General features: G+C 44.4%; 1 protein-coding gene across 2 annotated transcripts in view; it reads right to left on the reverse strand.

Moving 5' to 3' along the window:
• Positions 1 to 683: 683 nt before the first annotated feature.
• The window catches only part of KCTD3 (potassium channel tetramerization domain containing 3), a 37556-nt gene continuing 25065 nt past the window's right edge, over positions 684 to 13174 (reverse strand). Inside the window, exons 14-18 of one of the 2 annotated variants that reach the window (XM_037495641.2) lie at positions 10425 to 10580; positions 9152 to 9248; positions 2912 to 3096; positions 2695 to 2827; positions 684 to 2272 (exon numbers count right to left, since the gene is read on the reverse strand). In XM_037495641.2, the coding sequence (XP_037351538.1) occupies positions 1708 to 2272; positions 2695 to 2827; positions 2912 to 3096; positions 9152 to 9248; positions 10425 to 10580 (1136 nt within the window). In that variant the 3' untranslated portion in view covers positions 684 to 1707. Of the gene's footprint in view, positions 2273 to 2694; positions 2834 to 2911; positions 3097 to 9151; positions 9249 to 10424; positions 10581 to 13174 lie in introns of both variants that reach the window. The other variant, XM_037495640.2, reaches the window with a different exon arrangement.

Consider the following 13174-nt stretch of genomic DNA (forward strand, 5'->3'; position numbering starts at 1 on the left):
GAGAGGATAGTTGGCTGGTGTTTTGGCGCTGCAAACATCACTCTTGTCCAGACCCAAGAGTGTGCTGTCTACATTGTCTAAATGCTGCCGGTGAGATATTCATGAGCTGTCAGTCCCAAGGCGGGGAAACACACTCTTTTCTAACTCACTCTCTTCTTCAGACCTGGCCTGCTGGGTGAACCCCAGCTCCTTCACCCTTTTTCTCTCAGTTAAAGGTGTGTGCCTCCACACTGCTTAGCTCTCCCTTCCACAGGCTCATTTTGGTTGGCAATTCTTGCATAAATTCAGTAAGATGGTTTCTCTACAATTGCTATTACTGAAGCCTTGACCAGAAAGTCGTATTTGAGGCATATCCAAACTGTTTTCAGGAATTCAAATTGAGCTTTCAAAGAAAAGGCAGACGGAATGCCCTTTCAGTGGTGAGACCCCCACATGGTCCTAAGCTCTCTAAAGCCCTCTGTAGACAACCCAAGAAACAACCCAATTACAGCCCAATCACTTTTAGTAACAACTATCTGCCCCTCCCCCATCTAAAAAGGGGCTATTGTTTGTGTCTACCTTGCAACTGCCTCCACTACCTGGAATCAAATACTCTCTGCAGAAATTCCTTGTGGTTCAGTCTTTAGCTTTCTGAGTAAAATGAACCAGTTCGGGCTGGTAACAAATCCACTGGCAATATAGTAAACTTTAAAGAATTTATTTCAACTTCACTCAATTATTTTTTGGAATGGGAATATTTATATACATTATTCACCAATAAATGCTTAATGCTCTAAATTTACAATTACCTATTTTGCAGAAACTTGAAAATCATTCCAATGGAAAAAGTACAAAAAACTTTGTAATACAACGCAAAATATTAAAAATTTAACTTTTACAGCAGTCAAAACCTTTAACCAAAAATTCAGTCCTTCAGTCTCATAAGTTTAACAAAATGGTCACATTCCAATATAAGTATTTCGAGTAACACTGGGAAAGACATCTGGTGACTCCTAAAATATGGTAGACTAGCAACCCTTCCCCAAACTCAAAGCTTTGTCCTTGATTAGTTAATCTGTTGAAATTGACCCAATTTTTAAAAGTTTAAATGGACTCTTATGATCAATATTGGTGATTTTTACTGGTAACACTAAGATTTAAGAACTCCAACAACAAGAATCAGAAAATGACCACAATTAAAAAACAAAAAAAAATTCCTAAGGACTGACTTCTACAGTGTCACGTGATACTCAACATTAATAGTGTTTCTGAATTATATTTTTTCACAAACATAGCACCTCATCTGGTAAACTCTTTGCAATCACAATAAGGGTTGGGAGCTAAGTTCCAAAGAGAATTTTGTGATTCAGTTAAGGTAACATTGCAAGACAAGTCTCAGGCATAATCAAGAGTAGGAATGCAGTCTGCTGGTCCCAGACTGTAAGGTGAAGCTCATCTAAATGGGCATCATCTTAAGACATGGTATTACGCTTCCAAAATCTACAATGAATAGCTGAGTAGCTAAGCAATGAAATTGGACTCTTGCTTTACAAATTGATCTGGTAAGTGTACTTGTAAAACTAAAAAATTTTTCCAAAGGTTCAAAAGATACATCTCCTTATTCGAGGTAATTTTGTTAAAAAGATATGAAATAAAGTCCAATTGTGATTTGTAAAGTTTCGGTGTAAAAGCTCATGTATTGCAATGCAGTACACTTTTGGGGAGTTTTTATAAGCTATACTCTTGACCTGAAGAATCACTCTTCTTATGCCTGGGAGAGGGCGTGGTCTTCGTCGGAGACGGAGATGCAGTACCGGGTGAGTCAGTCCCTCCATCAGAAGTACTAGGTGAGGACGCCAGGTAGGGCCCTTTCTTTCTTCCAAGGAATACTCCTCCTTCGAATCCTCCTTTCTTTCTTAACTCAACTTTATTTTCACTTTCTTCTTCTGAGGGCCTTTTCTTGGATTCTAGAAAACCCTCAGCTATTTTATGTGCTTCAAGAAATCCACTATCTGTTTCTCTCAAACCTTTTACTTCTGTTCCTGGAGACTTTCTCTCAGACACATTACATTCCCCTGTTGCCCGTTTCACTTCAGCTTGTACTGGGCCAAAGTTACCATTTTCAGGGACGGCTCTCTCTAAATTTCTGTTCAAATTAATCGTCTGAAAGTCCCTATAGCTGTGGAAGCTCTCAGTCCTCCTCGCTCTCGCTAACAATGGACTCTCTCTGTAAGGCCTCATGGAGCCGTAAGTAGCTGCTTCATGGATGGTTTCATGGTGCTGGAGCTGAAGGCTGAAATACAATTTTTAAAAATTATAAGCCCCTAAATAATCTTATTAAACTACCAATAGAAAAGACTTGGGAGCAAATTATGTAAATGAAGAACAGCATATCCTTATGGGAAAACTTTAATTTAGTATTTGGTCCTTAGTTCAGGTTATGAAATTTTAATGGAACAACCAGAAAGACATACTTTGTCACTGTAGTAACAAGATAATGTTCTCACTTTGAACAAAAGCTCCATATGCTATACAAGGTGACACTGATTTTTCTAGCTTTCTTTGAATTCCTGACCATAAAGAAAAATTTAGAAGGTTAACATCAGCATACTGTGCTCTGAATGATGACTTTCAAGAACAATTATAGTACCTCAGCCAATTTTCCTAAAAGCAACCAATTCCACTTATGATACAATACTCAATTCTTTAGCCTACCTGGAATTTGATTCGCGAAGACGGCTATGCTGAACCACGGAGGTTGCAGGACTGATGTTAGGGGTAGCACAGCGAGAGGTACTCAGGTCACACTGATCCAGTAATTTGAGTAGCTCTTCTTCAGTGGGGCCACCTACATCTTAGAAAACAAATCCTCATTATAAACACACACGCCAACAGCTTACCCTGTGACAAACAACTTTCCCTATGAACCTACCCTTGTCTTCACTTTTGTTAACCATATCCATGGCCGTGGTCAGGTCCCACATCTGAATGCTGCCGTTCGTATGGCCCGTGAACAAGTAGCGCCTTGGCCTTGAGCCCATCCTACTGGATCCCTCACATTCTCTCACTGTGAATGAGGATATTGTAGTACAATCGACTGCCTGGATCTCACAGATTCTGCAAAAGATATTAGAGTTGTAAACATCTTACAATTAGTATTTGCAGAGTCACCACATTAGTGTGAGCTGCATGGCTGGGACTGCGGGGGAGTCATGCCTGCCTGCACCCAGAGGCGTCCTGCTCTGACACTGAGGAACAAGGCATACACATCACCCCTGGGTATGATGAAGCTTGAAATCATTTTTGTACACATTCATCAGACTGAGAATGTCATTTAATTTTAAAAATCATAAGTAGGATTGAACTTTTTGTCAAGCTGATCACATAATTGTTCTTACTGCTGTTAAGGTAGTGGACTACATCTGCTTTCAATAGTATCTGCAAATGGATGCAAAGTTTGGGCTAGCCCTTATATTACTCCTTTAAAGATTTTAAGGTTTTCTTGCACACGTTCAATAAAACCCTTTCATTCATTTCTATTCTCAGTATTTAAGAACCTGAACTGTATTTAAACAGTCTTGCTTCCTAAGAGGCTCATTTCTTATCTACAACTTCAAAGTAATTCTACAACTCCACCTCTTCCTGTAGAATTACACTTAACATTTATAAAAACTGTGCTACGCAGAAACTGGTGTGATAACACACTGCTACTATTTGAATAATGAGAGGAGGGAAGACACTAGAACTACACAAGGATCTGAGCTACTACATGTCACAGCCATCTTACTAAATATTTGGCAGCTTCTTCACCAAATATGCCCACAACATTAAACTGGTGACAACATTCTCAAGATAATCATTGGGTCTCAAACTATTTTACATGTTCCTAAAGCATTTTGTTGAAATGTGAGTCTAGGACCTAAAAATCACTGCTAAAGACTGTGTGTGCAAAGAAATAGGATGGAAAGGGAACATATTCTATTTATTAAAGGTAGCTGAGAAATTATTTAAAACAGCAGTGTTGGTAACTAATAGGAACTTTCCTCTTCACTTGTTTGGCAGGCAAAAAAACTTGTGTTTTTAAAGAGAAATATTAAAAAGCTCAATGTCTAATCATCAATTATGACTTCAGGCTTTATAATAAAGGCACTAGTATGCTCTCAGTTCATTTTGTGTGTGATGTAAAATAGAGTGGTCTAAATTTCATCTGCATGTGACTATCCATTTTTCCCCAGAGTAACGCACTGAGCTTTTTTTCAGTCTGCAAGGTGGCTGCTGAGTGTCCCGCACGGGCTCCGTAAGTACCGTTTTTCTTGCTGCTTTTCAGATTTTCTGCCTGTCTTTAACTTTTGACAATTCATTTATCACCTTTCTGCAATTCTCTGCTTTTCTGGATGTGAATGTGTCTCCCTTCCCACTTGAGGGAAGTTTCCGCTGTAAGTTTTCTGCTTTCTCCCTCCTCTTGGGACGTCTGCGGTGTGAATGTCGCTCACCTTGCTACTGTCCCACAAGCCCTGAAACTACTCTCTCCATCCTTTTTTTTTTTTTTTTTTCCCTCCTGCTGCTGACCTGGTGAGGGTCACTGCCCTGTTTTCAAGTTTGCAGACCTGTCTCCCACTCCCCGGGTCTGCTCCTGAGCATCCGTCTATTTTTCACTTCAGATACTGTGTTCAACTCTCTAGTTTCTATTTGGTATTTTCTAACATTTCTCTTTCTTAAAATTCTCACTTTGCCCTAACATTCCTCTCTTACCTCTGTAAGGACTTTTCTGACCACTATTTGGGACTATTTTATCGTGCAAAGTACTCCTCCACTTCACTGAGGTCTTCCGAGTGGATCTTGTGCTTTCCTTTAGAGAAAGTCTCTGCTCTCACTGTCTCCCTGTCTCCGGTGTCTGAGCTCATTTTCTTGCTCTCGCTGTCTCTAGTCTCTCGCTCGCTCTCCCTATCTCTGCTCTTCCTCTCCCTCCCTCTTGCTGTCTCACTCCTTCTTGCTATCTCTGCTCTCGCTGTCTCCCCTGCTGTGTGGCTGTCTCCGCTCTCACTTTCCCGCTGTGTCTCGGTCTGTCTCCCTTCCCATCTCCGCTGTCTCTACTGTCTCATTTGCTCTCCAGTCTGTCTCTCAACCTCCGCTCTCCTGTCTGTCTCATCCCCCTCTTGCTGTCTCTCCGCTTCCCTCTGTCTCCTGCTCTCTCCGCTCTCCCTCCCTCCTCTCAGATCTTCTCTCCTTGCCATCTCTCCGCTGTCTCTGCTCTTCCTCTCTCTCCTGCCCCAGCCCGACTCGGCTGTCCATCTCGCCCTCTCATCTCTTGCCCTCCACTCTCGCCTCTCTGCTGTCCCCTCCTGCTTCTCCACTCTAGCCTGTTTCCCTCCCTCTCGCTGTCTGCCTCCAGGCTCTGCCTCCATCTCCGTCCGCCTCTGCTGTCTCCTCCCGCTCGTGCGATCTCTCCCTCTTGCTCCTCCGACTCCGCTGCCTCCCTCTCCTGTCCCCTGCGTCTCTCCTCATTTTCTCGCTGGGTCTCGGTCTCACTGTCTCCTCCCGCGCTCTCCCCACTCCAGTCCGGCTGTCTCCGCTCTCCTGTCTGTGTCTCTCGGTCTCCGCGTCTCTCCGCTCATTTTCTGTCTCCTTATCTCCCTCTTGCCATCTGTCTCCACTCCCGCTGCCTCCTCGAGTCTCCCTGCTCTCCCATCTCTCACTGTCTCCACTCCCTGTGTCTCTCAGTCTCCGCTGTGTCCCGCCCTCCACGCCCACGGTCTCGGCTCTCATTTTCTCACTGTCTCTCTACTGTCTCTTGGTGTCTCTGCTCCCGTGTTCTCACCGTGGCCGCTCCCTCTTGTCTGTCTCGTATTCTCTGTGTGTCTCTTGCTTGCCCGTCTCTTGCCCTCCACTCTCGTCTGTCTCCACTCTCGCTGCCCTAATTCTTTGTCTCCTCCCACTCTCATGGGCTCTCCCCATCAGTTTCTGCCTCTCCTGCTGTCCTTGTCTCGTCTTTTCCTCTCTTGTCACCGTCTCTGTCTCCTTTCTCACCGGCTCTGCTGTCTCTCCACTCTCCGGTCTGTCCCCGCTCATCCCCTCTCTGTCTCTCCATCTCTGCTCTCACTGATCTCGCTCCATCTGGGTTTCACTGCCTGTCTGTCTCCTCTTCTCTGTCCCTCTTGCTGTCTCTGCCTCCACTCCCTCCCTCCTCATTTTCTCGTTCTCTCCACCTCTGCTCTCCTGTCTGTGTCTCTCGCTGTCCCCTCTCTCCACTGTCTCACTCTCGTCCTCCCCTCCAGTCTGTCTCTCCTCTCATGTCTCTCCGCTCTCTCCCCATTCCCGCTGCCGCTGCCCCGCCACCCCCATCTCCTCCCACTCGCTGTCTGCCCCCATCTCCGATCTGTCTCCACTCCCTTGCCCCCAGGTCTCCTGTCCCCTCTGTCCACCGTCTCTCCTCTCATTTTCCCTCTGTCTCCTTTTCTTGGTCTCACTGTCTGTCTCCTCCCGCTCTCTCCACTCACCTCTCCTTCTCTGCTCTCATGTTCTCGCTCTCTCCACTCTTGTCCGTGTCTCTCCTTCCAGTCTGTCTCTGCTCTCCCTCCTGGTCTCTCTCCCGGTCTCTCTGTCCCATTTTCTCACTTTATGTCTCTTGCTGTCTCCACTCCAGTGTCTCTGCTCTTCCTCTGTCTCCTGCCCCACCCCTGACTCCGTTGTTTGTCTCTCCCTCTCGTCTCTTGCCCTCTGTCTGCGCCACACTCTGTCTCCTGTCCCGTCTCTGCTGTCTCCTCTCCACGCTCCCGTGTCCTCTCTCCTCTCATTTTCTCCCGGCGTCTCATCTCGTCTCGGTCTCACTGTCTCCTCCCGCGCTCTCCCCACTCTAGTCTGTCTCTGCCTCTCCCTCTCGCTGTCTCAGCTCTCACTTTCGTGCTGTCTCCGTCACTGCCTCTCCGCTCTCCCAACTCTCTCCCGTGTCTCATTTTCTCACTCTCGCTCTGGTCTTCTCACCACTGCCGCTCCCTCTTGCCTGTCTCTCATTCTCTGTCGCCGTCTGTCTGTTTCTCACTGTGTCTCTCGCTGTCTCTCCACTCGCTGTCTCCACGCCCGCCGTCTCTGCTGTCTCTCACTCTCGTCTCCCCGACTCCGCTGTCTCGGCTCATCCCCTCTCTCCTCTCACTTCTGTCTCCCTCCGTCTCTGCTCGCGTTTGCTCGCTGATTCTCTACTCTGTCTGCGCTCACTGATCCCTCTGGGTTTCAGTCTCTGTCTCTTCTCTCCCTCTTGCTGTCTCTGCTCACATCTTCTCCTTGTCTCAGTCTCACTGTCTCCACTCCCACTGTCTCTGCCTCCGCTCCCTCCCTCATTTTCTCCTTGTCTCCTCCCGTTCTCTCCACTCTACGGACTCTGCTCTCCTGTCTGTCTCTGCTTTCTGATCTGTCTTTCCTCTAATGTCTCCTCGTATGGCTCTAGTCTCCGCTCTCTCCCCGTCTCCATGCCCCGTCCCTCCACTGTCTCCTCCCACTCGCTCTCCGCTCTCAGCTGTCTGCCCCCATCTCTCCCTCTCGCTGTCTCTCCATTCTCCCTCGCCCCCTAATCTCCTGTCCCCTCTCTCCAACTCTTCTCATTTTCTCGTGGTCTCTCGGTCTGTCTCTCCACTCCAGCTGTCTCGTGCTCTCTCTCCGTCCCCTCTCCTGTGTCGCTGTCTCTTCTCATTTTCTCACTGTGCGCCTGTCTCTTCTGTTCCCTCTTGTCTCTCCACTCTCCTGTCTCTCTCACCGTCGTCTCTCGCCCTCCACTCTAGTCTCTGCTTGTCTCCTGTCCCACCTCTCTCTGTCTCTGCTGATTCTCTGTCTCCTCCCGCGCTCGTGCTCTGTACTCTCGTCTCTCTCCCTGTGTCTCATTTTCTCGTTCTCTTCCTCTCTCCTGTCTGTATCTCGCTGTCTCCACTCCTGCTGTCCCCTCTCTCCCCTTTCATCTCTCCCTCTTGCTGTCTCATTTTCTCACTGTCTCCACTCCCTCTCACCACTCTAGTCTGTCTCTCATCTCTTGCCCTCCACTGTCTTCTCGCTGTCTCTCCCCTCACTCTCTGGAGTCCATCTCTCGCTGTCTTCACTCCCTCTGTGTCTACTTTTTCGTGCTCTCTGCTCTTTCTGATTCTCCCTATCTGCTTCATTGGCCCCCTCCAGTGTCTGCCTGCTCTCTCCCTGTCTCCACTCCCTCGCCGCATAGTCTCCTGTCCTCGCTTTCTCCACTGTCTCTCACTTTCCATCTCTGCTTCTGTAGTCTCTGTCTCCTTATCTCCCTCTTGCCTTGCCGTCTCTCTCCACTCCAGTGTCTCTGCTCTTTCCCTCGGTCTGTCTCTTGCTTTCCCCGTCTCCACTACTGTCTCTGGCTCCATCTCCGCTCTTATTTTCTTGCTGTGTCTGTCCCCTCCTGTGCTCACTCCGTCTCTGATCTCGTTCCCTGTCTCTACTCTTTCCCCCTAACTCCAACCCCGCTGCCTGATTCTTCCCCAGTCTCTCATCTTATTTTCACTCTCTTCCCTATCGCTTTTTTTTTTTTTTTAAAGATTTATTTATTTAAGCACTGGGTACGGTCAGAAGCACGGGGGGGGGGGGGGGGGGTGAGGGAATTCACGGGGGGGAGGGGAGGGGGAGGGGAGGGAGGGGAGGGGGAGGGGAGGGAGGGGAGGGGAGGGGAGAGGGGAGGGGGAGGAGGAGGAGAGGGGAGGAGAGGAGGGGAGGGGGAGGGGAGGGGGAGGAGCAGAGCAGCAGGCGGCAGGAGAGGTCTACATGCCAGGTGGGACCTTTGCCGGTGGCCAGGACTCGAACCGGCGCTGCAGAGGCTGCAGGCAGCTTCGCAGCCCAGCGCTCAACCGCTGCGCCGCCTGAGGAGGCCCTCTAGTGCTCTATCTTTAAAACACATGTATCTCTCCCCCCTGCCTTGATCTGTTTCTCCTCGCTATTTCCCTACCACCTCTCCATGCTATCCCTCTCCTAGAGACAAGAAGGCGCTTGCTAGAGCTTTATCCTTAACTCCTCCCATGTATGTCTTTGTGCCTCTCTCTCTTTGCTGCTACTCTACCTCTTCTGTCCTATCAGACAAACTGATGTGATCAAATACTTATTTTTGTTATGAAAATGTATTGAGTAATTACAACTTCTGAAATAGGAATATGTGTACAGTTAAGTGTTTTGTTACCTTTTCCCCGTGGAGGAAAGTCGTACAAACAGCTTGTTAGTGATGGGAACAACTTTCTGGATAAACACCTGTTGATCATCTCTCTCTCCAAAAGGCCCTAGGACAGAAAATGTCAAGAAATAAATTTTAATAGACATGTTTTTAAAAAAATTAAAGTTTTTTTAAAACAAAACTACAGAGGAATGAAATCTCATTGCCCCCTTTTAAATATTTTCTTCCACACTACAAGCCAGTAATTGAGGATCTTCTCGACATAACTTTTCCCAAACTAGCATGATTCTCTTCCTTTGCCATGTTATCTTACCTGTGAGTAATGTTCTAGAGCTTTCCATGCCCACCAAATTCCAACCTGTCCTTCGTCTCAGTTCAAACATTAAGGTCTCTATAAAGTGTTCCATTGGAACACTGGTTTTCATCAATGTTAGGGGTAGATGTTATCCCCACTTAAGTCGGGGTGCTGTACCCCAACAGTCTGGCGCTAGCTCCTCTGGGTACTTCCTTCATCTGGTACTTGTGCACACTATGGAAACACAGCTGTTTCCTTTTTAGTCTCATGTACTATGTTGCAGTTCACTGCGGTTTCAGATTTCACACACTGACAGTGACAGCATTTCGTAAACATTCATTCATGCTAGGCCGTAAGCTTATAAATAACTAGAATCTTTATTATGGGAGCATACTCTGGTTGGACGTAAAGTTAATGGTTCCGTGTAAAAAAAAAAATTCTGATATACTTGTCTCCCTTAGAAATGATAGCACTGCTTACACAAATCAGAAAGGTACATCAGTTAACCAACAGGTCCTACAGAACTATTGAAAGTACAGTGATATACAATACTCAATGTATACACAGCACAGCTATTCAAATGCTCTTGAGGAAAACAATCTGGGTGAGAGGAGAGTCTCCACATGTACCTGAATATGATGCCGCACAGTCAGCTCCCACACACCTACCCTGTGCTGACACACAAGCGTGTTCAGGGAAACATGCTACATTGCTCCCCACAGATACTAAATGAGCACCAGCCAGCTACTACAAATTTCATTTTTAGATTAGCAGTAAACTCAAATTTCCAATGTGTGCTGTTAATTATAAAAACAGTGCTCATGAACATTTTGAAATGTTAGCAGCATTCCCGCCTTTAAGATGAAAATGCTGAATTTGCTTTAAATGAGTTTCAGAGTGAAAATGAAAAAACTTTTTATAATTCCACTAGCTACTGTGAGCAACGCAGAAGTGCCAACATCTGTAAATGCCCCCAAGTTAACTTACCAATGTCATTTCCAGAGGAATAGCTTCCGTGACTTTCTGTCTCCTCCAGAGAGAGTATCTTGAATGACGCTAGAGGGGTAGAGCCTGGCTGAGTAGAGATCATTCCTCGGAACCGTGTCACTGTCCATGTGCGGACATGATTATTATCTGCACAGACTAGGGCAGAAAGAACAGGAGTTGTTGAATATAGACCATCAGAGCACGGGCAAAGTCAGTTTTGCAAACTTTTCAGTATGATCCATTTTAAACAGAGCATAGCCCAGTCTGAGTGGCAAATGACATTTATCTGAAAATGATAACCAGTAAAAATGAGACCTGAATATGGTTTACCTTACTGCAAATATCAGGTATGAAGGTAAATCTATGAATCCTTATAATGTAACCTGTAGGCTGAATATTATCCTCTTCTGTGACTAAACTACAGTGAACAGGTTGCCAAGTTTATTTTTCCCAACCACTTCTGCTACTCAAATATTAAACCACTTAGATCAGGTGCTATTGTTGCTCCCTCAGTTACATTCAGGAAAATCAAAATTTGGTGCTAGCACTGATAAATTATGAGTTTGAGCAAATTTTGGCATATGATTTAAATTCAATTTAATTGTCATGTTTGGAATATTAACTGGGTATATACCGAGACATGTCCTTAGACTACTTACTTATCTGTTGTTTGTCTTTTCTAATGCAGTATCTTCAGACCAAAAAATGATAATCATATTGAAAGAACTGTACGCTTACGGCATGCCTTAATAAAAAATGTAATTTGCCATTTATTGCTATTTCCCAAAATCATAATAAACTATGAACTCATCAATACTACTTCTGAAGTTAATCCTGACAAATACTAAGGATATAAAGTATACTTGTATAGCAAAATTCTCAGAACATAGTTCTCTGATTGAAAAGAGGACAGACAGTGCTAGGCTGGTTCATCAGCTTCATGGGAAATAAGATGAATAGCAAAACCAGGAAATTAAGTATTTAAGACATGAACACTAACATTAAGGAAACAGGATGTCATTTCAGACATGTTGATACCCACTAGGTGGCAGAGTAAAAACTGAATTAACATAAAATGCTCCAGTGTTCTGGTTAAACTGGTTATTGCTCTTGATGTTAAAGTGCAAATTTTACTAAGTAGTTCTCTGACATCACATCCTACAATAAAATGACCATTAAAATAATAGCAACTACCAGCAAGAATTTTTAAGCTCTGTCATTTAAGTATCACAATAACCACATAACATAGTTACTTTCTCACTGGATAATTACTTCATTTTACACATTCACTCAGTGGCAGTTTATAGTAGAAAGTTTCTGCTACTGTAGCACTTATATTCTAGAAGAGGGAGACATAAATCAAGTGATAGTCTATAAAAAAAGCAAATAGAGACACTGATAGAAATTAACTAGAGGTTTGGGTAACCAACCAGAAGTTTCACTGAGGAAATATTTGAAAAACTAGAGGCAAAACATTTCAAACCAAGAACTAATGCACAATTTCTGAGGCATTTTTAAGAAATGGAAAAGTCATTGTTAGTGTCAAAGGCAGTAAGAAATGTGGCATGAAGAGAGAAGACTTGGAATTGAAATCTAATTTGCATTTTTAAGATATTTCTGATTGCAGTTTGGAATATGTACTGTAGAGAGGCAAGATCAGGAATGGACTGGGACATCCAGGAATCTAGGGGAAAAATGAGATTCACCAGGCTGGCAAGAATGAATGCACACAAAGTGAAGTCATCAGAGCTATGACCTATGCTGACGCTAAGCTAAAAGGACTGACTGACTGCAGCTGTGTGGGAGTGAGAAAGGGCCAGTTGCAGGTGATGGGATGCCTACACACTTCAGCGTGAATAAAAGAGCTGGTGATGACATATACTAAGATGGCTTGAGAGAGAAATCCAGTGCACCATATTACCCAGGTTAATTCTGAGAGGCTATGAAACATACAAGCAGCTGCATATGTTGGATGTACAAGTTTGGAACTCCGGCTGCGCACAGGTGGAGGGAGTCTGAGAGTCACACAGGTCAGCAGGGAAAGAACAGAGAAGCTAGGAAAAACCTGAAGCAATCCAATACTTAGTAACTGGGCAAAAGAAGAGGAAGCAGCTATTGAGAGTGAAGCACTCCTCGATAAGGCAAGCATTAGTTGAGTATGAAGGCTTAAGACATGGTTTCAGAATGCATAATTATCCTCAGAAACATTTAGACTTTCAATTAGGACATATCAACCCATTCTAATACCACTCATGGACAAGATATTTTGGCTCCATTTGATACTTAGATGGAGAATAGTAAAAAAATATCACTCTTTACTATTGGGACTCTTCATATAAACAAACCTGATAAAACGTTAAAAAAAAATCAGAAAAGAAATGACCTGCAAAAGATTTAATGGAAGACTGCTTTTAAAAGCAAGCTCTATGGATATACCTGACTCCTAGTTCATTTTTCAGTCTTTCTGAAATCATTTGTCACATACGATGAATCTCATTAATGGAATCTTACCTAGTGACCATTTTACTTTGTTGTGCTTATTAAGCTTGAAAATGTGTATCTAGTTAAGAATCCAGTTAATACCTAAATTTTAAATCTTACATGACTCCAAGGAACAACAAACTCATAAAAATGTTTATTTCAAATCTACACAATTCTAATATTTAATATTCTTAGAAGGGGCTCAAACATCAAATCTTAAAAATATTAAACCTTAAGGCAACCAAATTAATATTCGTATTTGGAAAGTT

The sequence above is a fragment of the Talpa occidentalis genome, unplaced genomic scaffold, assembly GCF_014898055.3.
Source record: "Talpa occidentalis isolate TD23 unplaced genomic scaffold, MPIMG_talOcc4v2.1 talOcc4.8, whole genome shotgun sequence".
Lineage (NCBI taxonomy): Eukaryota > Metazoa > Chordata > Mammalia > Eulipotyphla > Talpidae > Talpa > Talpa occidentalis.